The 24844-nt window shown below is 44.8% G+C and overlaps 6 protein-coding genes across 6 annotated transcripts; 4 read left to right on the top strand and 2 right to left on the bottom strand.

Annotated features, from left to right (window-relative positions):
- Nucleotides 1-4411: 4411 nt before the first annotated feature.
- K441DRAFT_708012 (uncharacterized protein) lies at nucleotides 4412-5407 on the top strand (the record flags this gene model as incomplete). Its single annotated transcript, XM_067653756.1, has 3 exons — nucleotides 4412-4981; nucleotides 5020-5150; nucleotides 5386-5407. The coding sequence occupies exons 1-3, from the start codon at nucleotides 4499-4501 to the stop codon at nucleotides 5405-5407; spliced, it is 636 nt and encodes a 211-aa protein (XP_067499546.1). The 5' UTR covers nucleotides 4412-4498.
- Nucleotides 5408-6073: 666 nt separating this feature from the next.
- On the top strand, nucleotides 6074-7387 carry K441DRAFT_689736 (GroES-like protein; the record flags this gene model as incomplete). The annotated part of the gene is made up of 8 exons (XM_067652328.1): nucleotides 6074-6099; nucleotides 6153-6262; nucleotides 6333-6386; nucleotides 6431-6599; nucleotides 6634-6994; nucleotides 7046-7132; nucleotides 7184-7196; nucleotides 7242-7387. 8 exons carry the CDS (start codon nucleotides 6074-6076, stop codon nucleotides 7385-7387), a joined length of 966 nt encoding a protein of 321 aa, XP_067499545.1.
- A 360-nt stretch (nucleotides 7388-7747) lies between these two features.
- On the bottom strand, nucleotides 7748-8285 carry K441DRAFT_581597 (peptidyl-prolyl cis-trans isomerase-like 1; the record flags this gene model as incomplete). The annotated part of the gene is made up of 2 exons (XM_067644420.1): nucleotides 7748-8203; nucleotides 8253-8285. The coding sequence occupies 2 exons, from the start codon at nucleotides 8283-8285 to the stop codon at nucleotides 7748-7750; spliced, it is 489 nt and encodes a 162-aa protein (XP_067499544.1).
- A 236-nt stretch (nucleotides 8286-8521) lies between these two features.
- On the top strand, nucleotides 8522-10655 carry K441DRAFT_266269 (zf-C2HC5-domain-containing protein). Its single transcript, XM_067640848.1, has 2 exons — nucleotides 8522-8559; nucleotides 8672-10655. The coding sequence occupies exons 1-2, from the start codon at nucleotides 8545-8547 to the stop codon at nucleotides 10292-10294; spliced, it is 1638 nt and encodes a 545-aa protein (XP_067499543.1). The 5' UTR covers nucleotides 8522-8544; the 3' UTR covers nucleotides 10295-10655.
- A 63-nt stretch (nucleotides 10656-10718) lies between these two features.
- Nucleotides 10719-11726, bottom strand: K441DRAFT_699489 (uncharacterized protein). The gene is made up of 2 exons (XM_067653164.1): nucleotides 11546-11726; nucleotides 10719-11489 (listed from the first exon to the last, which is right to left on the bottom strand). Exons 1-2 carry the CDS (start codon nucleotides 11633-11635, stop codon nucleotides 11016-11018), a joined length of 564 nt encoding a protein of 187 aa, XP_067499542.1. The 5' UTR covers nucleotides 11636-11726; the 3' UTR covers nucleotides 10719-11015.
- Nucleotides 11727-12761: 1035 nt separating this feature from the next.
- On the top strand, nucleotides 12762-14123 carry K441DRAFT_734280 (uncharacterized protein). The gene is made up of 4 exons (XM_067654272.1): nucleotides 12762-13228; nucleotides 13328-13404; nucleotides 13457-13903; nucleotides 14050-14123. The coding sequence occupies exons 1-3, from the start codon at nucleotides 13186-13188 to the stop codon at nucleotides 13787-13789; spliced, it is 453 nt and encodes a 150-aa protein (XP_067499541.1). The 5' UTR covers nucleotides 12762-13185; the 3' UTR covers nucleotides 13790-13903; nucleotides 14050-14123.
- The last annotated feature ends 10721 nt before the right edge of the window (nucleotides 14124-24844 follow it).

Below are 24844 nucleotides of genomic sequence, written 5' to 3'. Positions count from 1 at the left end.
TGAGCGACTTGATTGTAAATGGAGGTCTAAAGGGTCTATATATATACATGAGGAAGGTATAGATAATGAGATAAGAAAGGGTCAATTGACCGAGTCATCGACCGAGTCAGTGGTCGAGTCAGTGGTCGAGTCGGTGGCTCGAGTCGGTGAACGAGTCAAGTTGAGCGAGTCGTTGAGTGAGTCAAGGGTAGGCTCAGCAGAGCACCGGTAGTCGGTTACATGTACCCTAGGAACTCGACCTGCTTGGTGTTAAAGATATACTTTGACGCCTTAGCGTAGAGGCCCTAATTATCCAAACGTTCTAGCACTTTGCGGATGTATTGCTCGTGTTAATCCTCGTCTTTTAAGTAGATTAAGATGTTATCTAAATAGATAACGCATATGCGGTTAACTAGTCCCCTTAAGGCTCTATAAATGTACGATTAGAATGTTATAGGCGTATTGGCTAGCCCGAAAGGCATTACTAGATACTTAAAGTGACTATATTGGGTCTTAAAAGCGGTCTTTTACTTATCCCCTTCTTTAATACGGAGCCTATAATAGGCGTCTTATAGATCTAACTTTATGAAATATATCTACCTCCTAGCAAGCTCACATTTCTTCCCTCATTTTCTTCCTCCAGCCGTCCTCTTCCTTCAACTATCCTCTCTTCTACCTCACGACATCAATTGCCTTCTTTGAGGTTTCAAAAGTAGGTCGCTTCTCTTGTTCTTTGCCCTAGCTCCTGCTAGTCGCAACTGACGGATCTCAGAAGCACCTGAGGCTTCAACTAGCCAATATAGAGTCTCTCATCTTTCATTCGAACAGCCCACCAGCCTCGTATCTACAAGCTAGAGTAAGTTACAAGAACCATCGCCCTGTTTACCCTACTAGCCACGTTACTGATTCAGCCCTTAAATTCTCTTAACCTCCGAGCCTCTAAGGCTTCGGAAGCCACTTCAGGCACCTCGACCAACGAAGCTCCACCGGCCTCAAAGCCAAGCCCCCTTAGATATTCACCTACCCACCTTAGCATCTCAACCATGCATCTCCTCCTTTCGGCTACCGTGGCCATTGCAGCCCTCAGCGCTTCTGCCATCGACGTCCCGACTTCTCTCGATACTCGCACCAACGCTATTGCTCGTGATGTAATCGACCGTTCGCCTTTCGAAGGCCTCACTCAAAATGACGGATGCGCCCCAGGCAAATACACATGCGGCAAATACTATCCCGACATCGACTCCCAGCTCTTCGCAGTCTGGGATGCCACAGGTACATGGATAGGATCTGCTGGTTGCGTTGGAATCTTTTGTCGTCTTGATGGCAACCAGCTCATAGATAGGAATGGGGTTCCAGAGGCCGATAGAGCCTTCTGCGATGCCAAAAATGGTCGTATTGAGGCCTCTTCCTCACCAGAAACTCCATCAGAACGCACTACCCAGTGCGACGACTGCCTTCCTTCAAAATACCCATGCGACACATATTCCGGCGGGCCCCACCATGGACTAATCGAAGTCTGCGATGATCAGTCAAATTGGCAACTCGGTGCTAACTGTAATTGTGCGGAAGGTTGTCATCTCTGGTGGTACCGTCTATGAAGACAGTCACGGTGTTCTTCAAGGCGACACCGCATTCTGCCAATGCGCGAAAGCCCACGATTCTGCCGACAGTGGTTCTCTCACTGGAGGTATTTTGGCCGATAATTCCTTCGACGTTGCTGTCAGAGAGGATGTTGCCAGCAATCCCACCACCGACTTTACAGATTTTGGTCAACCCCCCCAAAGCCAATGCTATGCTGGGCTCTACACGTGCGTAGAGGGGCAATTTATGTATGTGTGTAATTCTGAACATGATTGGGTAAGGTCATCACATTGTGGACGCTCTCAATGCTGTCACCTTTCTAGCAACACTTTTGTGGACGACGGGATCACCAAAGCCGCTACCGCGTTCTGCCAGTGTCCTAGCAAGCCAGCTACTAGGGGTGTTGCAGACCACGCATCCAGTGATCCTATTACCGACTTCTCGCTCCACCAAATAGAGCAGGGTTGGTGCGTACCTGGGAAATACTCATGCCCCTACAACCGTTTTGCATACGCGTGCAATTCTGAAAACCAATGGTTAGTCTCAGCGGACTGTGGTAATTATGGTTGCTGCCAACTTTCTGGCAACACGTTCGTAGATGACAGCCATATTACTGAAGGCGATAGCGCATTTTGCATTTGCAATAAAAAGAGCAATGCAAGTGGAATGCCTGTTACCGCAAGAGATACTGTCCCCACGACTATTGATCAGCGCGGCAAAGATGTCTCCCCTAATGATGGCTGCATCCCCGGGACTTATGCCTGCACTGACGACTATGAATCCATTCTAGTATGCAATGCGCAGAGCAATTGCGTGCTTTCGGCCTCCTGCACCCCAGGCTACTGCGTCTTCGACAATGGGCGCGTGTTCTGCTACAAGGGGAAATTGCAGCAGATAAAGTATTCAGCGAGCCCACCATCAGGTCTCTTGATGAACGTGGAAAAGGGTCGTCTTCCGACGAAGGTTGCATCTCCGGAACGTTCTTCTGCTCTCCAAACTCTCAGTCAATCCTGACATGTGACGGCCAGGGTAATTATCAACTTTCAGCCACTTGCAATCCAGGTTATTGCATCGATAACAACGAACAAGTTTTCTGCCAGCCCCTAAAAGCCATGGCATGCAATGCGGTCAGCACACCAGCTGCCAAATATCTTGGTCAACGCGGCAGAGAGCCCACTTCTAATGATAGATGCATTCCCGGAACTTTTGCGACTACAAGAACTTGGTCCTAGTGTGCGATACGCTGAGTAGTCTCCAAGTTTCAACCGCCTGTCGGCTCTGGGTGGGCTTGGTGCACTAGCAATAAAGTCGCTTCAGGCGGTGTCGCTAGTACGTCAGTTGCCAAGTCTCTTGATAAACGTGCTACTGCCGACGATTGTGTCCCTGCAACCCAGCATTGCTAGAGCAACGATTCTCAGATCTTGACCTGCGATGATAACAGCTCGTGGGAAACGGCTGGATTCCGTGGATATGGTCATCATTGTATGTACTCTGCTGGTGAAATGCCGTTCTGTATCAACAACAACGCCGCCAGGGGTGTCACTGCTACATCTCTAGACAAACGCGATGCTGCCGCTGGCTGTATCCCAGGAACTTATTCTTGCGACATTGGAAATTCTCAAATCTTACTCTGTGATAACGACCAATATTGGGGGCTGGTTGCAGTCTGTGGAAGCTCTGGTACGGTACTTGTCATTACTCTCCAGATGGAACACCGCATTGCGTCGGCTCCAAGGCTGCCGGGAATGTCACTATTTGGTTCGATTGAATATTGAACATGGGCTGGCAAAGATGAGCATTGCATTTGCTAGGTGAGCACTACGCATATAAATGCCATCAAATTCTAACTAGAGGTTGTATAGGTTCGCATATGAGATGGGAGAAGAAGCGGTGATTCTTCCCTCCTCTGTAACTCAGTTGTGAATTAACGGTAGATGAACTGTTTAGCGATGGGTGGCCTTTGGCTTTCTCTTTCCTTTTATTTGTCCTTCCTATACCACTGGCGGCGATCGTGGTAATATATGCGAAAATGCTGCGAGAAGATATAGTGATTGGTAATAAATCTGGGAATTCGGAGAGGCGCATCAAACAGATATTGGTTTCAATAAAATGACTCTTCAATGGATGTTCCTACCGGGTTCTTACTTCTGTGATTCTCGGTGGGCTTCGCGGATGCCTCCGGTGAATTGGCGGATGATTGGTGTACAGCACAGTCGGCAGCAACACAAACCCACTTTTAGCGCCATTAATGGCTGTATTTTCTGGGAGTAATTACTCTTCGTGGAGCATAAAAGTGGTCAGGGAGGCGGGATCAGGTGTTGCTTTGGATATGACCAATCAGCGCTTAGCGTTTTGTTTCAGCCTACCAAAACGTTCCACTGCCATCATGTCAGCCTGGGAAGTGCATTCCTCATGTCTTAACTGTTGGGCATGCCTGAGTAATCGCGGATTCATTGTGGCTTTGATACTTCCGAGGAGTTAAAGATTATAAAAGGAGATCCGGAGATGATGCGGAAGTTGATGGGAATGGATATGTTGACCACTAATTGGCACCAAAAAGACCAGGACAATATATAGCCTCAAATTCCGGTTGACGGGATAGAAGTATGACTCTTCTGAAGACATCGAGAGGGCTGTGGGTAGCGTTGGAGCGCCGCGATTGGGCACTTTCAGAGCATTTGGTAGTCTTGGATCTCTCACTTGTGGTATAGCCTGGGTGAGCTTGGTGGTAAGAGAGGTACAAGCTTTAAGATACGATTTCGAGCTGGCAGCGCAAATACATGGCAGCTTGGGTATAAATGGAGCCTCAGCACTCGCGGATTCAGGTCCTCAGCATCTAAGGACTCCCATTGCATATTATCAATCTCTATACATTGCCTCTAACGCTTCACCATTCTCGTTATTATTATCGTCCTCGAAACCAACGACTCCTACCACAATGGCCGCCAACACCCACACAACCATCTCCCCGGCCATATTCTACTGGGGCACTCCCGTTGTCCTCATATCAACCACGAATCCCGACGGCACAACCAACATCGCCCCTATGTCGTCCGCGTGGTGGCTCGGCAACCGCTGCATGCTCGGCCTCGGCAGGGTCTCCCAAACCGTCATCAATCTCACCCGCACGCGCGAATGCGTGCTGAATCTGCCCTCCGCAGACCTCGCGCCGGCCGTGAATCGCCTCGCACGCACGACGGGCAACCGCGAGGCGATGGCCGCACAGCGTGGCATGTACGGCGGCTTCAAGCGCGCGAACGGGTACGAGTATGTGGCGGATAAGTTTGCCCGGGCTGGTCTGACGGCTGTTGCGAGTGAGGTCGTTGCGCCGTCGAGGGTGGGGGAGTGTGCAGCGCAGATGGAGTGCGAGCTTGTGGGCGTGTATGAGTTTATGCCGGGGGCGGAGGCCGGGTTGGGGGTCGTGGCGTTGGATGTGAGGGTGTTGAAGACACATGTGAGGGGTTTGCGAACCGGGTGGATCCGGGGAAGTGGCGGCCGTTGATTATGTGTTTTCAGGAGCTGTTTGGGATGGGGGAGAAGGTTGGCGGGGAGAGTGTTTTGGCAAAGATTGAGGAGGAGAATTATAGGCCGTTGGCGAGAGTTTTGGATGCAGGGATAGGAAGACAGATGGCGGAGAAAGAGATGGAGGAGAAGGATTGGAATCAAGTGAAAATTGAAGCTGTTCTGTAGGGGGAGTGAGCGAATAAGACGAATGATTATGGGCTAATTGAAGAGGTGGAAGTGATGCGGGAGAAAAGGAGATTGTATGGCACAGGACGGAGATGCAGCACTCTTTTGTCTTCTATATAGACTCTCCTTATTTAGATGCTTGAGGAATTATGCTTAAGGCCCTAGAGGAGAAATTATTTAGAACGAGGTTTTTAGGTAGTGTTCAACAGACTGTACGTGCTTAGATTTTGGCTCCATTGAACAATGTTCTCACATTGGTATCGTGGTAGAGCTAACTCTCCTTCATAAAATGTGTATTTTCTGATAGACTTTACAGACAAGAGTCGAGAAGGATAATGTCAGACGCATTGCGTCACAGGTCTTCCGGTGGTTTGATGATAGCTATTCGAATACTGTTCCGTAACTGTTCGGTAGCTGTTCGGTAGCTGTCACGGCGTCTCGAATACCTGATTGTGGGCTTCCCAAGAAATATCATAGAAACGGAAGAGTCTCCGGATAATCCAACGGAGTCTGTCTATGTTTGGCTAAGGCCTTCGACGGACGCCGATGACCGCCAGGGATGTTATGGAGCCTGCATCAAATATGGCAAATCAATATCCTTGCCATCCCCCCTGCCGAAAGCTGCACTCCACAATGATCTACAGCCTCCTGACGCTACCCCAGAGTATGCCGCTGTCATATTCCATCCAAAAATATTCAACCAGCCTCAGACTCCCCTACATCATACCGCAGTCTCCGGGTAGCAGTTAACGCATAAGAGAAAAAAAGTGAAAGGAAATAGCAATAACTGGATTTCAGTTAAAAGTGTGATTGGGAGACGCCAATGTTCTACCTCCCCTCGAACCTAATGTTAACGGGACATCAGGAGATACAGGTAATTCGAATGCGAAAATAAGTCCAAGCAAGACGAAAGCTGTACATTACGAAGGTCCTATCAGGGTCTCTGTGAAGGAGATTGAAGCGCCGACGATCCAGCATCCGAATGATGCAATCATCAAAGTCACAACAGCCGGTAGTCTCTTTCTCTTCCCTTCGCCAATTCTCGTAAACATCTAGACGCTGACCAATGCTAACCACCACAGCAATCTGCGGCTCCGACCTCCATATGTACCAGGACCGCACCGCCGCTGAAGCAGGTGTTGTGATTGAAACTGGACCAGGAGTAACCCTCCTCAAAAAGGCGACCGCATTGTGCTTCCATTCAATGTTGCCGATGGACGCTGCCGTAACTGTGAGGAGGGCCGCACGGCCTTCTGCACGGGAGTGAACCCGGGCTTCGCAGGCGGTGCGTACGGTTGTGTGGCCACGGGCCCGTATCAGGGTGGGCGGGAGCAGTATTTGCGTGTCCCGTATGTGGCATTCAATGCGCTGAAGCTACCGGAGGGAAAAGGAGCACGAGGCGTATTTTGCGCTACTGGCGAATATTTTCCCAACAGGTTGGCATGGGCTGGTGCTGGCTGGGTTCGGGCCCGGAGAGAGCGTGGCAGTGTTTGGAGCGAGGCCCGTTGGGTTGATGGCGGCGTATAGTGCTGTCATCCGCGATGCGAACAGAATATTTGTCGTGAACAAGGTGCCGGAGCGGTTGAAGGAAGCGAAGGAAATTAGGTGTATGCCGGTGGATTTTACGAAGAGTGATTCTGTGGATCAAATCATCAAGATGAATGACGGGACGATTGATCGGGCGGTCGATGCGGTGGGTTATCAAGCCGTAGATTCTTCGGGAAGTAAAGAGAAGCCGAATGTTGTACTTGATCAATTAAGATAACGTGTCTGACTGGGGGGCTGGGAATTCCAGGGTTATGTGCCGGCGGACCCCGGCGCCCCAGACGCGCAGAGTAAAGAAGGCCAGATACTGATATCTTTTGGGAAGTTGTTCGAGAAGGTGTGTTGCATATTCTTCGAGGTTAGGGTTATTGCTGAAATCTTTCAAAAGGGCCTCTCCCTGAGTGCGGGCTAGTGCAATGTCAAATCCTAAAACCGCTATTTGAGAGGCTTGATCATTTCAGGGAGGGTTAAGCCATCATTTGTTGTTTCTCATGAGATTAACATTGACAATGCGCCGGGAGCATACGAGAAGTTTGACAAGAGGATAGACGGATATACCAAGGTCTTGATACATCCAAATGGACCATTGTAATATGAAGGGGTGGAGATTTTTGGATGATACTTTTTTCTGCTTCAGCGATTTTCAAATTGTATGATCAAATTTTTGGTAAACTCACGTTAAGAGATAATGATAATATCACCTCGAGTAATTCAAGGACATTCATGTGCACTACTCTCTTCAGAAACACTGTTCCTTGAACCTCCTAATCTTCATGGCTATTCTGGCCGTCGATCTTTCATGCTGACTCGGTGCTCATTTATCTATCTGAATCTGATAGATCGCCAAGCTCCGTCCACAGCTTCCAGTCCAAAAAGCTGCTAATTGGCGGTGCAACCTCTTCTTAGATATCGGCATGGGGTTCTAGCCACTGGTCATGCCATCCGTACACAATCATATTTGCTCTTCTTGTTCTACAATCCTAGCTTTTACAATCTTCACCTCCTCTGTCGGCCTATCCTCCGCTCCAGTCTTTACTAACCCCATCCGCTGCAGCACCCTAATACCCCCCTTCACCCTCCCAAAAATAGTGTGCTTCCCATCCAGCCACGGTGTGGGCGCCAGCGTAATGAAGAATTGGCTCCCGTTCGTGTTTGGTCCACTATTTGCCATGCTTAGGATGCCGGCTCCGGTATGTTTCAATTCTGGGTGAATCTCGTCTTCGAATTTGTCACCGTAAATAGAGGAGCCGCCACGGCCGGTGCCAGTCGGATCGCCCGTTTGAACCATGAAGTTTGGAATTATGCGATGGAAGATTATGCCGTTGTAGTAGCCGCGTTGGGCAAGTGTTGTGAAGTTCTCGCAGGTTTTCGGCGCGTGGTTGTTGTAGAGTTCGACGGTTATCGTACCCTGCAGAGTTGTGAGTGAGATAGAGACGGAATAGAGTAACTGGTCTTACTATGGTGGTCTCGAGGGCAACGTCTGTAGCCATGTTGTGTTGCGTCTTTATGACAAAAGAGACGTATAGGCTAAGAGTATTGGAGATCTCTCGGAAAACCAATTTCTTGGCGACATCGGGTAGACGCGGGCACTACCTATTACTACGGTATCAGGCATAATTAAGTTTCGTTTGTACACCATCGACAAGGATAAGACAGGCCACCTGACCAACGATGCGCGATAATCTTTTAAAGTAGCCAATAAGAAAAAAGGAATCCTTTTGCCAAGCTCCACGCATACTAACGAAACTTATGCCTGATACCGTAGTAAGTGATGCTTTCTGCAGAATAGAAGCTCCCCTCGACATCAAGCCCGCCATCCGCCTTCGTTGTTTTCTCTTCAATACCTTTGCTTCAACTGGGGCTAATAGTCAGAAAGCTTAAATTTGCCCGTAACAAGCCCTCTATAACATCCATTCGTGCCCTAGTGGGTATCATGGATTTGGCAAGCTGGGCGGTGCCCCAGCTATCCCGCCTTCTAGGCATTGACGAGGATTCAGCTAAGCAGTTAGTCGCGCACACAGCTAGTTTGCCTAGGCACATAGCTGCAGAAGAACTCCAAAACCTTCTCGGAGACGAGCCCCAAGCTCTAGAGTTCATCACATCTTTCAATGACCGTCTCAAGGGTGCGCCACCCAAGCAATCTATGCCGAGCGAGCAGAGTGAGCCTTCAAATAACTTGTCCGGGGTTCCTAAACCGAAACAGCGCAAGAAGAGAGTCGGTGGGCTAGGTAAACTTCCGGAACCTCGCCGGCCCGATAATTATGGTGATACTTCAGGTGGATATGTCAAGAAGGATGAGGAAGACTACGTCGCGGGGAGCTCAAAGTCTCATAAGGCAAATGCATTAGCATTGCACGAAAAGCCGGATGCGTTACAAGTTCCATTAGAGCAACCAAGCTCCACTTCAAGTAGCCCTATACCTAGTCCAAAACCGCCACCGTCTGCTGCGGGCCTGCTAATATCTGATGCTATACCCTCTCGAAATGCATCTAGGACTGCATCACCGGCCCTAAAAGCCAAGGCTAAAATTAATATATCGGGCGGAACCTCCATGCACGGGGCATCCTCTATAATCAATGATTTGGATTCTGCCATCCGCGCCCTGGAGATCCAGACAAACCCGAGCCTCTCTTCTTCACAAGATAATTCCAAGCGTCGTTGCAACTGCATGGCCACCCGTCACCCACTCCTTGAGGCTGCACCCAATTGCCTCAACTGCGGCAAAATTATCTGCGTTAAGGAAGGTCTGGGGCCTTGCACGTTTTGCTCTCGCCCGCTACTAAGTGCAGGCGAGATACAGTCAATGGTCCGCATTCTACGCGAAGAGCGCGGGAAAGAGAAGATGGCCGTAAACAACGCCAGCCAGAAGCGGGCGGAGATTTCTAAGGCTCCGCGGCCTTTTACTTCGCAATCTACTCCCCTCTCCTCTGCTCCAACATCGGACTCTGAGACCGAGAAACTAGTGGCTGCGAAACAGCATCGCGACAAGCTTCTGACGTTTCAAGCACAGAATGCGCGTAGAACTCGAGTTCACGACGAAGCTGCGGATTTTGAGACCCCAACAGCAGGACAGAGCATGTGGGCGAGTCCTCAGGAGCGCGCGTTGCAGTTAAAGCGGCAACAGAAGGTGCTACGAGAGCAAGAATGGAATGCGCGGCCGGAGTATGAGAAGAGAAAAGTTGTTGCGTCGATTGACCTTGTAGGAGGCAAGGTCGTGAGGCGTATGGCGGCGGCTGAAAGACCGAAAACGCCTGAGAGTGAGGATGAGAACTTTGGCAGCCAGCCGCAAGACGCGGAGGCTTCAAAGACTGGAGGTGGTGCGTTTAGTCGGAATCCCTTACTAGGGTCCTTGATCAGGCCTGTTGCAAAGATTGATCCGAAAGGGAAGGGGGCTGAGAGGGAGAAGAAGCAGACGTGGCGAAGAGTGCAGGATGACAATGGCGACAATGAGCAATGGATCTTGGATGGCGGCGTCTATGGCGGTCGGGCGGAAGACTAAGACTGTAGAAGGGTTGGATAATGATATCTGAGGTTAATACGGTTAGGCATGGAACCGTTTGATGGCTATCCGGCTCACTTCTGCGTATCACAATATCGCCGTATCACCTAGATGTGTCTGTTAACCACCGGATGAAGTTGCGGCCGGCGTCCGCTCGAGAGTCGCACTGCCTGCAATCTTAAATCACCACGTTACTAGTAGCAAATTTCGATATCAGTCGACCGTCCTCTGGTGTGTGTGCAAATTATGCAGGCTATTGCTGTCACTTTCCTCGCCCCGCCTAGGCAAGACTGGAACGAAGCAGAGCTTCCCGACTGATTGGAATCCTGAAGCGCTAATTCGGATAATTACCTATTGAGAAAATACTGCTGTATATCAAATCCTTGTGATTGCAAGAATGAGCTTTATAAACCCCTGTTTCTTTAATGAAGCGTCTTTACTGTATCCAACTTCAGAAGATCTGTAGTCTAAGCGAAGTATTCATTTTAGTGCAAAGACCCCTAGATACCTCTCAAAGGGGAGATCCTGGTTGAGATGTCTGTCCATTAACGGTGGCTCTAGGGCTTCTATATATACACTGGGTAGGTAGGCAGCAAGGTAGGCAACAGGATTGAAGTCTACGAAGGATTCAAATCTAGTCTTGATACAGTCAAGCCACCGGGCAGACATGCTCCAGGTCAACAAGAGGCCAGTGTTAGTGACAGCAGCACGCCTTCCTACTCTAATTGAGACCGCCCATTCTTTCTTTATACCTGTCGAGGAACTCGTGGCGCGACTGGATATATTCCTTGCTGTTCGCGCAGAGAAATTGAATGCGCCTCTCAGACTGACCCGCCCCCTCCTGAAGTACGATATTCTCTAACTTGAGACGCGCAACTTCTTCCTCCAGTGCAACAATCCCTTCCTCCAGTTCTGCGAACTTTTCCTTGTGTGCCCCTATCTCTTTCTTGTTTGCCGCAATCTCTTCATTTTGTGCAACAAGCTGTGCCTCCATCCGATCTAGTCTTGAACCCAAGCTATCTCTTTCCTTAAGAAGCTGTAGACCCAATGGGTTCCCGAATGCCGCGGGCTCTCCAGTTTGGTCTAACACCGCAGCGTCGATGGCGGTGTTTAGAGTATTTCGGGCAAGTGTTGGAACATCATCGTCTTGACTGAGGGGAACTCGCTTATATCCAATGATATGGATATCTTTGCACTGTTAGACGGTTAGACAGTGTCCCTTTTAGTGCACAGGCAAGTTAAAGCTCTTACAGTTGGACAAGAAGTCGGGAGAGGTGGTTTGCTTAGAGTGTCGGGCGACTTAAAAGCTTTGTGGGGCTCAGAAGCTTTGCTGAGTTCCATGATGGAAAGAGCTAGGGGTTCCAAGCAGTGTAAGGAAGAAAATTTGTGGGATGTCTAGCAGGGGAGAGGTGTGACACTGAGGTTGAGGAAGTTTAAGTACCTTGCGGGCTGTGGTTGCCTGCATGTTGATATGGGGAAGCTATACCCTATTAGGGGATTTGGTAGCACGCAGATCACGAGGCATGATAATTCTTCCGACATTTGAACGTATTTGCTAGTAGGAGCACGCTTGACATGCCATGGTAAGGCTCATCTCCTTCGTCGACCTATGCCGAAAACATTTTACCCAAATCTCCTTAAATTATGGGCCATTGTGCAAAGGCAGCAAGGATTACCTCAAGTATTAGGGCTTATCAAACCGAGCCATCGTTCCTCTGCAACATCTTCTGTCGTCAGGCAGTAATGTCAACGGTTAGGTTAGGTTTCAAAAGGCGGTTAATACAAAATCCACCTCAAAGTTTCGTTTATTTCGACATCAATCTCCTGCCGATTGAGGCTTAATGGTTTTATATAGCCTAACGCTAATATATATAGGAACTAGACGTCACAATGAGTGAGGTAATACCCACCGAGGTTCTTGGCGGGTGAGTCTAAACCCGTTGATGGTCCTGACCTGGTCAGACTCAACCCATTAAAAATGTGACCCGACCCGGTAAAAATTGGGTTAAACCGATTTATGTAGACATTATAGTAGATAAAAAGCTCCGTGTAAAGCTCCGCTAGAGCTCCGTGTAGAGCTTTGGTAGCTAGAGAAATTAATTATAGAGTCTAGCTTCAAGCTAGAATTATTATAGATTAGTAGACTCTCAATTAAATACAGCACGCGCCAAAACTGAGTCAGAGGCTCTACCAAAGGCTCTACCAGAAGCTCTGCTAGAAGCTGCGCATGGTCAGAAAGTTAAACTCAAAGTTCTGACCACGCCGAGTATTTCCGTGACCACGCCGAGCTGCGACCCCGAAGCTCTGCTAGAGGCTCTCTACGAAGCTCCTAGGCATCAGCCGCGCTTGCCCTCCACAGCCTTTTCGAGAGTAGCTAGTGGAATCGCGGGGTTGGCTGGCCTTGTCAGTATATGCCTGGATGTCATCGATAGGGTGGATTCCTACAGGGACTTTGGAGTCGAGTCGCGCTCCATTGTCGTTTGGTTGGTGCGAAGCTGACAAGCAGCTACTGATTAAATGAGCTCAAGACATTGGAGTGGGCAAGCATAAACTAGAGTACAACCACCACCGTCACTTCGACAATCCTGAGACACACTCGGTAGTTCTAAAGATTCTATCAAGTATTCAAGAGATTTTTCAGCAAGACAGAGAGCACCGTGTCCAATCTACAGCCCGCCCTAGAACTTGGCCCAACTACTTCTTCGGATGGTACACATTTCTTCCATGTTCGTAACAAAACTCAAAGGCCGGAAGGTGGGTTTCCGAAGAGAGGTAGGATCGGATGGTCTTAGGAACAAAGCCAGATTCGCTACCCAAGTTCAATAGTTGGCGTCCTGGTTTAAAGGTTGCACAGCTTGGTTCCTCCAGATGGGTTGGCCGGACCAGCGGAGATGTGTAAAGACGAAACGGGTGATGGTCTTGGTCCTTTGAATGGTACGTTTTCTTCTAAGTCTGTAGTCAAAGCCTAATCAGCTGTGCCCTTCTTTGCTGGCATGGCTACGAGTTTCTTGCCGCTGAAGATCTTTCTACCAGAGCCTCCACTCCCTTCTGCACTACCGTCCGTTATTGTAATAGTCGGAGTAGGCGCACTCACCGGAATAGGAGCAAAGGTGAGAATGAGTCCTTTCCTTTGTTCCTAAGAGGTGCTAACGATGGGTCAAGATATCGAACGGCTGTACCTATGGACACATGCTCTGCAGACCCTCACGGCTCAGTGGTCGTTCTTCCATTGCAGTGACGACTTTCTTGCCGGTGGCAATGATAACCCGTCACCTCGTTCATCCTCCCAAACGACGTCTGTCCTCGAGAAGTTCCATGCTACGCTCCAACATATCCATCCACTTCGACCGTCACTTCACTCCTGGTCCTCGTAGCAGCCACGATCATCGCGGTCCAAGCCATTCCTCGACTAATCGCCAACATTACATTGAGCGCCGAGAAACACAACCAGACTCTCCGCAAGAACCGCTGCTCAGTTCCTGTCTGGCTTGGTGATTCTTTTCGGCGTGGCACCGAATTTGATCGAAATACGACTACGAGGTTTCAGTAACCCGCCTTCTCTCAATACCCGTTTCGAATTGCCAACGAAGACGATCAAAGATACGGATTGTGTCAACCTGAAAATGAGATCTGAAAATGAGGACTCGTGTAAAGATTGATCTATGAAGAAATAGAGGCTATATATATGGGGGGAGAGGGGTACAGGCAACTGAGACAGTATTAGGTAACTGAGACACCCAGACTCCGTTCGACAGATTGGAAGTTCGTGCTCGGTGTAGCAGTATTTGGCGTAGGATGGGGAATGACTGGAACATGTCCTGGACTGGCTTTTGGTTGGGAGGTAAGGCTATTCGGTGAGAATATGGCATGCCGCAAGGGAATAATCTCCTAGGATCTTTGGTTTTTCCAGAACTTCTAAATGACGCCCAGTGTGCATGTAAGAAGCATCTCAACTCCTAGGTCTCGTTTCCACTTCAATACAGAATCCAAAGTCTATTATGGATTATTTTCGCTGAGATTAAGGGCTTGTTTGGTAACCTTTTTTGACCAGGTCAAATTGGCCAGGTGGGTGGTCAAAAAAGCCACCTGGTCCCACCTGGTAGGAGTCGCTCCAGGTAGATTTTAGGCAGGCGGGTGGTCTTAGCAGCCAAAAGTCAAGCCCCTATCTGGCTAGGTGGAGTCCTCGCGTTAGCCGCGATTTTAGCAAAAATCGCCAACCTAGAAGGTGAACTGTGCCTAATCTAACAAGTACCTCTACTCCTACAGGGGGGTCCTGTTTAACTGCCTGTCCGGCTAGGTCAATTAACTTAACCATATTTTTAATAATTTTTAACTAGGTATCGCTATTACGTAACCTTTAAATATAAAGCTTTAAATATTAATAGTAGTATCTATAACGGCGCTAGGCGCGTTACCTACCAAATTCTACTACAATACTGCTATATTCTGCCTCGCTTACTACTAGCGCCTTAGCCGTTAACCTACATATCTATCACATATCGGGGGGGCTGATTTGGCGCGGTTACGACCCGGGTTAATACGAGGTTAGGGCCACCCCTGCTAATAACGCGCCCAAACCCCGCACGAGGTCGCGCAGTGACCGCCCCCAAGTACTTTCGCACGCGATTTTGGGCGAAAAGGTATATAATTTATGTTAGATCGGTACTTCTAGACGGTCGCGTAATGTTACTCTGAATTTACAACACCTAAATGGGCTTTATTCCTATATTAAGGCGTCTTAGTTGCTATAGTGCAGTCCTATATTAAGACGTCTTAGTTACTATAGTATAGTCCTATATTAAGGCGTCTCAGTTAATACAGTGCAGTCGTATATTAAGGCGTTTTGGTTACTGTAGTGCAGTTCTATATTAAGGCGTCTCGGTTACTATAGTGCAGTTATATATTAAGGCGTCTTAGTTACTGCAGTGCAGTCCTATATTAAGACGTCTCAGTCACTAGTATAGTCCTACATTAAGGCGTCTCGGTTACTATAGTAAAATAGGTATTATCTACTACTTAAGAGGGAGCCTCCCCTGCTCTAGATATTCTTAACATGCGGATCGTTAGCCCCCTAACGAAAATTTTAACCCGAGGTTATAAGTAATAAGCCAATCAATTAACCTAAAGCTTTAATTTAGAGCTTTATTATATAGACTTTAATTAATATATATAGAGATAAGGTTTTCCAGGGGGAGACCCCCTGGGACCCCCCTATATAGAGCTTTTACTTAATTTAGAAGTAGTAGTAAGGTTAAGGCGCCTTGCGTTCCCAATTGTCGTTATATAACGCAATTTTTGGGTAATAAAAACCGCCGTTAACGTTACTCGACTGACACCTACCAGAGGTTCCTCCGTCCTTCCTGTCTCCTCTCTTACCCATCTCCTCATCCGATGCTATCTATATCGCCATATTAACTAATAGATCCCTTAGTAGAGACTAGGGAGGGGTATTAGAGCGCCTCTAGCTCTTATAAGGAAGAAGAAAAAAGAAAAGAGGAAGGTGTAAAGGAGGGAGTATTTATAGACAGAAGGAGGCCTGCAAATAGGAGATTAGGCAGCTATAATATAGATATTAACGTTGCTCAACTAATACCTACCGGACGCCCCTCCGTCCTTCCTAACTCCTCTCTTACCTATCTCCTTATTAGATACTGTCTATATCACCACATTAACCAATAAATCCCTTAGTGGGGACTAGGGAGGGGTATTAGAGCACCTCTAGCTCTTATAAGGAAGAAGAAAGAAGAGGAGAGGAAGGTATAAAAGAGGGAGTATTTATAAATAGGAGGAGGCCTGTAAACGGGAGATTAGGCAGCCATAATATAGATATTAACGTTGCTCGACTAACACCTACTGGACGCCCCTCCGTCCTTCCTATCTCCTCTCTTACCCGTCTCCTTATTAGATACTATCTATATCGCCATATTAACTAATAGATCCCTTAGTGGGGACTAGGGAGAGGTATTAGAGCACCTCTAGCTCTTATAAGGAAGAAGAAAAGAAGAAAGGAAGGTATAGAGAAGGGAGTATTTATAGACAGGAGGAGGCCCTATAAGCATGTGATTTGGTAAGTACTAATAAGCATAAGATTCTCGTATAAGATGGGCTTAATTACTTACCAAAATATAGGGTGTCTCTGTCACTGTAGTGGCTACTACAGTAGTAGAGACGCCTTAAATATTTAATATAACTAACTACTAAGGCTGTTGATAAGTAAAAGGTAGGCTACCCATATAGTGCAAACAATATAGTTATTGATATTATTTATAGCCTGTTTTTGCTTCTAGTGTACGCGTAAATTATCCTTATATTTAGCGTAGAGCTAGTTATAGGCAGTAAGCTAATTCAGGTCTAGCTTTGCTATTAATATAGCCGTAGGTAGTATATCCCTTAGTGTAGGCCAACTTGGTAGTTCTAGCTTTAGAAGATCGTCTTTCTTCTTAGATAGGTCAATATACTACTATACCTTATTAGTTTTAGCTATGTCTTAGATAATAAAGAACCATTAAATCTAATTAAATGGCTTGTTAAGGATAAGGTTAATTTTTAATTCGGTAGAGGTTATCATTTTTAGAATTTAATAGGTTAGGAAGGGTCTAGGTTAAGGTCCAGCTAGCGTCTTAGCAGAACCTTATTTAGACGTTCTAAACTTTTAATTTAATTCGTTAGTTTATTTGTTAGTTAGATTTTATTACAGAGAGCGCAATTAATAACCCCTACTAACAGCTCTAACCACGTCTAATTTTTAATTTATAAATTGGCAGATCTATAGGTAATAGTTATTTTAAGCAGCTCTAGGTGCGGTATATATAAAATCTTAACTATAGTATAGAGAAGTCATAGCTGCTAATATGCGGTCCTAAGTAGTATATATTCTCGGAGGTTACGTAACTCCTTATATAAGCGACATTTCCGCCCTTTAAAAAAAATTTAAAAAATTCTAAAAATCAATTAACGCTACAGACAGCAGCAATATTAATCCGGCAATACTGCCAATTCTCCCTATATACTATTATATGTATATCTAACAGCTCTAAAAGCGGTAAAAAGGTAGGACAGATAGGGGGATTAAAATTTAGAAAATTGGATTTCGCGGTTAAGCTGTTTAAAAGTTAGGAAACCAAGATAAATGCTATATTCTCCGCTTACCTCCAAGCTAGTATATAATTTCCTAATTAGGAAAAGTCGTTTACGAGTAGTTACTACTACCTCTATGCAAAATCTTCTTATTATACCTCTTTAGTCTTACTTATAAATAACTAAAATTATTCTATATTAAACCCACGTTCGAATATAAGCCCTAAAAGCTTCTTAACTCGTAAGATTGCTATATAGGTTAGCCTAGCTATCTTATCCTTTTCTTTAATATCTAGAACCACCTAGTTAAGTATTAGGCCCTAGCTTTTATATACGGTAAGAGCAAAAGCTAGAGTAATTAGAAATTAACGCCGTAAGCAAGAGCCTTTTATACCCTCCTACTTATAAAGCACGGAAAATATAGGGATAACTTTCTTACCATCCTACCGAGTAAATAAGGTAGGTCCATTATACCCATCTACCGTAATTAGTAGTAACTAAGGCTAATCCTTTTTAATATCCGCGTGTCCCTTCTATATAATATCTTTAACTATACCAGTAGTACCGTTTACTAAGCCTAGTTTAACCCAGATATTCTATATTAGCATTACTTTTACGCCAATATATAGGGCTAGATTCTCTATAGTATCGCACTAATTAGGAGTAACTTTCCGCACACCTACACTAGTATTAACTGACTTAATAGCCACTACTAGCTATAAAAGGTCGCGAAGCCGAATAGCGTTATACTTACCTATAGCAGCGCGTGTGCCATATAGCCGAATTACGTTATTAAAGCCCGCAACCTTATTAGTGGATAGGCCCTGCTTACACTTAGTTAAAAAAAGCTTCTAGGTTAAATTACTTATAGAATTACTACGTAGCTCTATAAGGGCGGTCCTAAATACAGAGCTCTTAGCGTTATTACCGCCCTACCGCATAACTTAATCTAGGACAGCAGTTCGGTTAATTGCCTTATAGGCTCCTTTTCTATAGCTAGCGAGCTCTAACGGCTTAGCGGGTAGATTACTATATAAGGCCGCCTAATTCATAGGGGGAAGCTAATGGAAATCGCCCACTAGTAAGATGTTTAAGCCTCTAAAGTAGTTGTTATTACGTATAGAGTAGATCTAACGGAGGCGGCGATTAATCTAGGCCAGATATACTTACCCAATTATAGATTTCTCGTTAAGGACGAGATAGTAAATATCCTTAAAAGCTTGCTATAGAGGCGTAAGACTAGCAGCAGGCAATTCCTTAAACGGGCGATTTACTAGTAACCTTAATAGATCGTATATAGTTCTGCCGTTAATATTAAAGGCAGCTACCCTAGTAAGGGCCGCTTAAGCTAATAGCATTAGCTTACTATTAGCCCTTACCATATTATAGAGCATAGTAGAGAGGACAGTAATAAGATATAATTTGCCGGTTCCTGCCTCTCCATTAATATTAATCCGTAGTAGAGAGGGGCTAAGGCCCACTTAGATCTGCCTGTAGTAATTAACTATAATGTTATAAATATAACGCTAACCTAGTTATAAGAAGGACGGAGTTGCTATTTAGGATAGGCGGCTCTACGGTAGAGGCTATAGCCGTACTTCCTACTAATAAGTCCTCTTATTAAGCTGCGGGTACGTACCCCAATATATACTCTAGTCATAGTTATAATTAAGCTCCCTATTACCAAGCCTATTAGGATCCTTAATTTTAACTCTATTAGTATTTTAAACGCGGGTATATAGGGCCTTAAAGGACTAATATAACTCTAAGTTATCTGCAAAATCGCCCTTAAACTTATTAATATTATTAATAGTTTCGCAACCTTCCTCTAGTTTCTAATTACAGAAGTAGTTAGGTAGGTATTAATAAGAGTTAATATAAGCCTAATAGGAAGCCATATAATTAGGGGCCCCAAATCTATTAGTATAAGTAGCTACTTCCTTACACTCCCTCTACGGGTGATAAAGAATAAGCTTTATACGGCAGAACTTAGGATACTATAGATAGGAAGGATCGCCGTTATATTATAGAAAGTACGATATAACTTAAGGCCTTACTCTCAGTCAACGCTTATAAGTAAAGTAATTAAAATAGAGTAGAAAATTAAGGAAAGTAATATCCTCTACCCCATCTAGGCGGCGCTTATATTTCTTATAGTTAAACAGTCTATACCCTCTTAGTTGCCTATCCATAAGCTTATATATAGCGCTTTAATCGTCCTCCTGGCGGCAGTCTAAAGCTACCATAGTCCTTAAGCCTTTAGAAAGGGGAATATTAAGAAGTAAATAGTATACCTCCTGCGCTAACTAATCGCGTTTAGCAATAAGCTTATTTATAAACTTAGCTACTACCAAACTAAAGGTATAAAGACTGTTAGCGTATGGCTATACTAATTAGAGTAACTCCTAGTAGGAAGTTAACTTCTTCTCCTCCTTACTGCAATATTTGCCTATATAGTTAACTATTACTAATATACTTATAGCAGGCGGCGTATTAATATTTACCATCCACGCCAGTATTATAGCTGCATTATAGCTATTAAGAAGCTTATTATTACGCTACGGATAGAACATTTAATGATATGGATTTTAATCCTTTAATACAGCGGCCTCATTACAAAGAGAGCGTGGAAAGTAAAAGCGGCACTCCTTTACTCCAGCGGAGCCTTTCTTCAGTCTTAAGCAGTAAGATTTAGTGCAATTATAGTGCCGTTAAAATCGATTAAGGTAGGCGGTAAGAAGCTTACTAGTATTAAGCTGTTCCTTATAGCTAAGAGCAAAAGGATATCAAAAATTAGGAGGCCTAAATTAATTAGGATTTATTGCGGATATAAAAGCAGCCCAGTACTTAGTAAAAGCCGCCCTTAATTTACTAGTTAACAGATCTGGCCTTAGGGCTATTAAACTTTATAAAAAGCCATATATATAGCCGCTACCTCACACCTACTACTTATATTAGGACCAAAAGTTAGTGCTATTAAATAGACCTATAAGTACGTGCTTCCTAAACAGATTAAAGCGGTAATATAGCTAGTAAGCAGCAATATACGGATTATTATTAAGATTTTAAGAAGCAATCCGGTAGCGTTAAGCCTTATTAGCAGCCTTATATTCGTTAAATAGAGGCATATAAGAGTATAGATTATACTAATATAGATTAGCTGCGCTAAGTGTAAAGAATAGAGACCCACTTTTAATATTTTTAGTATAAGCCGTAAGCTTATTTCTCTTTTACTTCTAGTAGGGCCTGGTGCCTTTAAGCTTCTATGCATGCCGTATAATCTTATTTAGAACCTAACTACCCCTACTACTATTTATAAGATTACTAAGCTTATCTAAAAATAGACTATTTTTATTTAATCGGCTATAAAGGAAGTGGGTAGCATTAAGGGCTTACTCTCTTATAATCCGATTAAACATATAGTAGCGAAATAAGGGGTAGCAGCCAAACCGACCATCCTAATACTTAAGCATATACTTAGCGTACGCAGCCAGGGTAACTATACGGCTTCGTGGTATATTAAAGTTGGCTTTACTATAAGGAAATAGAGTAGGAAAGGCGCCGCACATAATAAAACTAGCTAATTATTCGGAGAGAGGTATTTACCGCATAGTAGAAACCTCTAGGCCCGTTTATAGGTCTTATTAGTGTTAAACCTCGCGACCTAAAAGTTCTAATTTATTAAGGTTAGGCACTAGATTAGGAACCAAAGTATCTAGTACATCGTCATTAAATTCGCTGTCTAGTATATTACTACTAAGCTTAATAGGTAGAGGATTAACAACAGGAGGATATTGCACAGGAGCAGTAGGGTAAGCCGTTAGGCCACTAGAATTAGACTCTAACTTATTAATATAAGGTAGCTAATCTAATATAGAGCCATTTTCGGGTAAGCTAGTAAGCCAGGTGCTATATATTTTAACGTTATAATAATTAGGATAATTAACCTTTAGAAAGTAAAGCCACTATGCTATAGCAGAGCGCCTTATAGTATACCGCTTAGTAAACCGCCGACTTAGGTATTTGCCACCCTCTACTGCTATAGGCCTTACGACCAGTATATCGAGTTTAGTAGGTAGCTGTGGTAGCTACCTCTAAGTCTTTAGTATGTTCTAGCTAAAGTAGCAAACGTAGCCAGTATAGCAATATTGCTGGCCGCGTACACATACGACTTATAGATAAATATATACGCGCGCAATCAGAAGCTCCTCTACCGCGGTAAGTATAGGTAGGAAGCTAGGAATAGGCCCCAGATTAAGCCTATTACTTTTACTAAATAGGGGAGAAAGGGTTAGATCTTTAAGGCTATCGGCGTCCTTAATATAGGCTTTATATACACCTATATTGTTACCCTCCGTAGCTAAGCCTATTTAGAACCACCGCTCCTTACAACAACTACACATCTCCATATATTTAGCCTATAGTATACTCCTAAACTTCTTAATTCGTTCCTAATTAACAGCCAAAACGGGTAGTAGTGTGGCCGTAGTTAGAGCTTACCGCAAGGGAGCTTGCCGTAAGGAAGGTGGTATTAGTAGTAGGGTAGGTATTAGCGGTAGAGTAGGTATAGGAGCTAGTTCCAGTAAGGACGTATTTAGGCCATTTAGAGTGCCTCTTCTATTATATAGAGCTTTATCTATAGTATATAGCGGAGGAGTAGGCGAGTAAGCTTTACCCTATTAATTAAGAATGCGGTGCTCCCATTATATTACCCTAATTATTTTCCGCCGTTAAGCTATTTTAGGGGTATCTTAACTATTCTGGCCGCGAGGCAGGAAGGCATTCTCGGTATCGTTTTTAGGTGGTATAGTTCGCTAGCGCCTTATAGGACGATTCCTAGTAGTAGAACCTAACTCTATAAGAGCTCTCCGCTTATTTAAATTATATTTAGAGGCCTAGAAAAGTAAGTAAAAGTAGAAGTAATATATAGGGAAGACGCGCCTTTAACCGATATAACTAGCACAGCTTTAAAATCTTATTTAAAGGGCCGTCTTTAATAAAGTTAAGGCGGGGCTTATAGATATAGCACTTACTACACTTAATTATAGTAGGATCTGCTATATTTATAATATATATTATAGTATTAATAGAGGTGTTAATAAAAAGGAAGGCGCAATACTAGGATATTTTAATATTCATAATATTTTAATGTTCGTCACGTGGATTCTGCTATAACTTACCGCGCGCAAGTTTTTTTTCTAACCAATCAAAGGCTGGCTTGGCGAGGGTTTGAAAATTTGGACACCCATACACCTAAAAGTAATAGACCACTCGTACCTCGGGTCAATAAAGCCAATCTAAAGAATGCCAACCTTGTAGCTATTCTAGCTGGTTAATAGCCTGTCTCTTGTCTCTTGCTATACCATCTTTTACGCGCCGTCTTATATCCTTAATAATCCTACGGCGACGGCTATAGAATATAGCCTCGCCGTTAACCCGCTAGTGTGCCCCCCAGTAGCAATTAAGAGCTTTAATTAACGGCCTACCCGCTAGCCCTAAAGTCCACTTAGTCTAGAGCTAAAAGACTAAATTACCGCCTTAAAGCATTTTATATTTCCTTAGCGGCGCCTATAGGTTAAGGATAAATGGGAGAGATAGTTAAGTATTAGCTTGTGCCTGCGCTAATAGGGGCGATGCGGATATAGTAGACGGCTAAGCAGGCGGTGCGGATATTATAGACGGCTAAGCGGACGGTGCGGATATTATAGATAGCTAAGCGGACGGTGCGGATATTATAGACGGCTAAGCGGACGGTGCGGATATTATAGACGGCGGCTAAGCGGGTAGTACGGATATTGTAGACGGCCGAGTAGGCGGCATAGATATAGTAAACGTTATAGTAAACGGCGCGGGCTTACCTAAAGGTAGATATACGGACTCCGTAGGCCCTATCTAGATACCTGTCTTCCCTTACTAGATCTATATAGGTGCGAATAATGCTAATAACCTTTTTATTTCGCCAAGGCGTTCTAAGATTATCTGCACGCGTAATTAAACCCCCTTTACCTTAGAGATCGCGGCCTTATATCTTAGCTTAGCTACGGCCTTATAGGCGGGCCAGTATTTCTACATTATTAGCTTATCTGGCGTAACTATATCAGCTAGCAAGCTTTCTACCCGTGTAATAAACCTCCGGTACTCCTCGCAGCTAAAGAGGGGGTCCTTTTATAGGGGGTGGAGCGGAAACTGCTTATATAGGATTACTAAGTCCTATAATAGGATTACCCTAAGTGCGCGGAGGAGGCGTAGAAATCCTAAGCCTGTAAGGTTAAGCCGTACGACCTTATTATCAGCCCTACCTAGGTGGTAGGCCTCTATACGTTTTAGCTAGACGTTAGTCTTAGGCCATATCTTTAAATAAAGGGCCTCCTCTAGCACCTCCCATGCGCGGGGGAGAAAGTAGCCCTTTCCTTCCTTTAGGAAGCCAGTAATTAACCATATAAACGCACGGGGTAGGTAGCTAAGGTAGGCTCCTATTATTACGTCCGTATTCTAGCGTCCGGCCTATCTAATTTAGGTCTCCTTAACGCCGCTAAGCTTAGTATATCGGACGCTCTGCTTACAGGCGCTATAGGTTTTCTCTTTTAAGTAAATTCCTACCCCCTAAAATATCTTTTTATTCTATTTAAACTATATGTAATAGCTTAGCGGCCGTTGCGGTACTTTAATACTGCTAGGGAAGACGTATAGGTTATAGTAGTCCTCTAGCTGCTAAAAGGATAGGAAGCTCTTAGCGCTATCTTTACCCTAGTGGTTAAAGAAGTAGAAAGCTACTATAGAGAGGGGGTAGAGAATAGGGTCAGCATTCCGCATACAGCCTATATACTTAACCTTGCCGTGCTGATTCTACTTCCCTTATATTATTAATATAATTATACACGGCGCTAACTCGTCTAGTTTAGGCCCTTTGTTCTCTAGTTTAATAAGGATAAAATTAGCAAGCTAAACGTCTTATCTACTTTTACTATGGGTAACGGTAGTATAGCCTAAGGAACGGGTTAGAAAACGGTAGCCGTATGGACTAAATAGGGTATATACAAACCTAATAAATACTCAGCTGCAGTTTAAAGGTAAGACTTAACTAAACCTAGAATCTTAGAGCCCGTCTCCTAGCACTAAGTAATTACCTTTTTAAGCCCTTTAATATTATAGCCGCTAATAATTATAAATAGGCCTTAATTAATAAAGTTAACGCGTTAAATCTGGTCCTTATTATAGCGGACGCTATCTAGTACTGCCAAGAGCTTTGCCCCCCGCAGTAGCTATAAGGTCTTGCCTTCTAACTGCTACGCGTAAAGCTCGGTAATAGCGAAGACGTAGCTATTTATAACTAAGTATTGGACTATCTCGTTAAATAGGGCATCTAAGGCATCCTTGTCCTATATCTCCCCTTCCTCCTTTATAGCTTCCTCCCCTATACCTACGGCTGCCCCTATAGCTGCCCCTATAGCTACCTTCCCCCCTAGCTGCCCT

The sequence above is a fragment of the Cenococcum geophilum genome (assembly GCF_001692895.1).
Source record: "Cenococcum geophilum 1.58 unplaced genomic scaffold K441scaffold_51, whole genome shotgun sequence".
Taxonomy (NCBI): domain Eukaryota; kingdom Fungi; phylum Ascomycota; class Dothideomycetes; order Gloniales; family Gloniaceae; genus Cenococcum; species Cenococcum geophilum.
The sequence above is the reverse complement of the archived record's forward strand: the minus strand, read 5'-3'. Positions and strand labels throughout refer to the sequence as shown.

Coding starts and splice junctions, on each gene's coding strand:
- K441DRAFT_699489 (XM_067653164.1), bottom strand. CDS start 11,635: ATGGAACTCAGCAAAGCTTCTGAGCCCCACAAAGCTTTTAAGTCGCCC. Junction 11,490..11,545: donor TCCCGACTTCTTGTCCAACT/GTAAGAGCTTTA, acceptor ACCGTCTAACAG/TGCAAAGATATCCATATCAT.
- K441DRAFT_734280 (XM_067654272.1), top strand. CDS start 13,186: ATGTGTAAAGACGAAACGGGTGATGGTCTTGGTCCTTTGAATG. Junction 13,229..13,327: donor TGGTCTTGGTCCTTTGAATG/GTACGTTTTCTT, acceptor TCTTTCTACCAG/AGCCTCCACTCCCTTCTGCA. Junction 13,405..13,456: donor TCACCGGAATAGGAGCAAAG/GTGAGAATGAGT, acceptor CGATGGGTCAAG/ATATCGAACGGCTGTACCTA.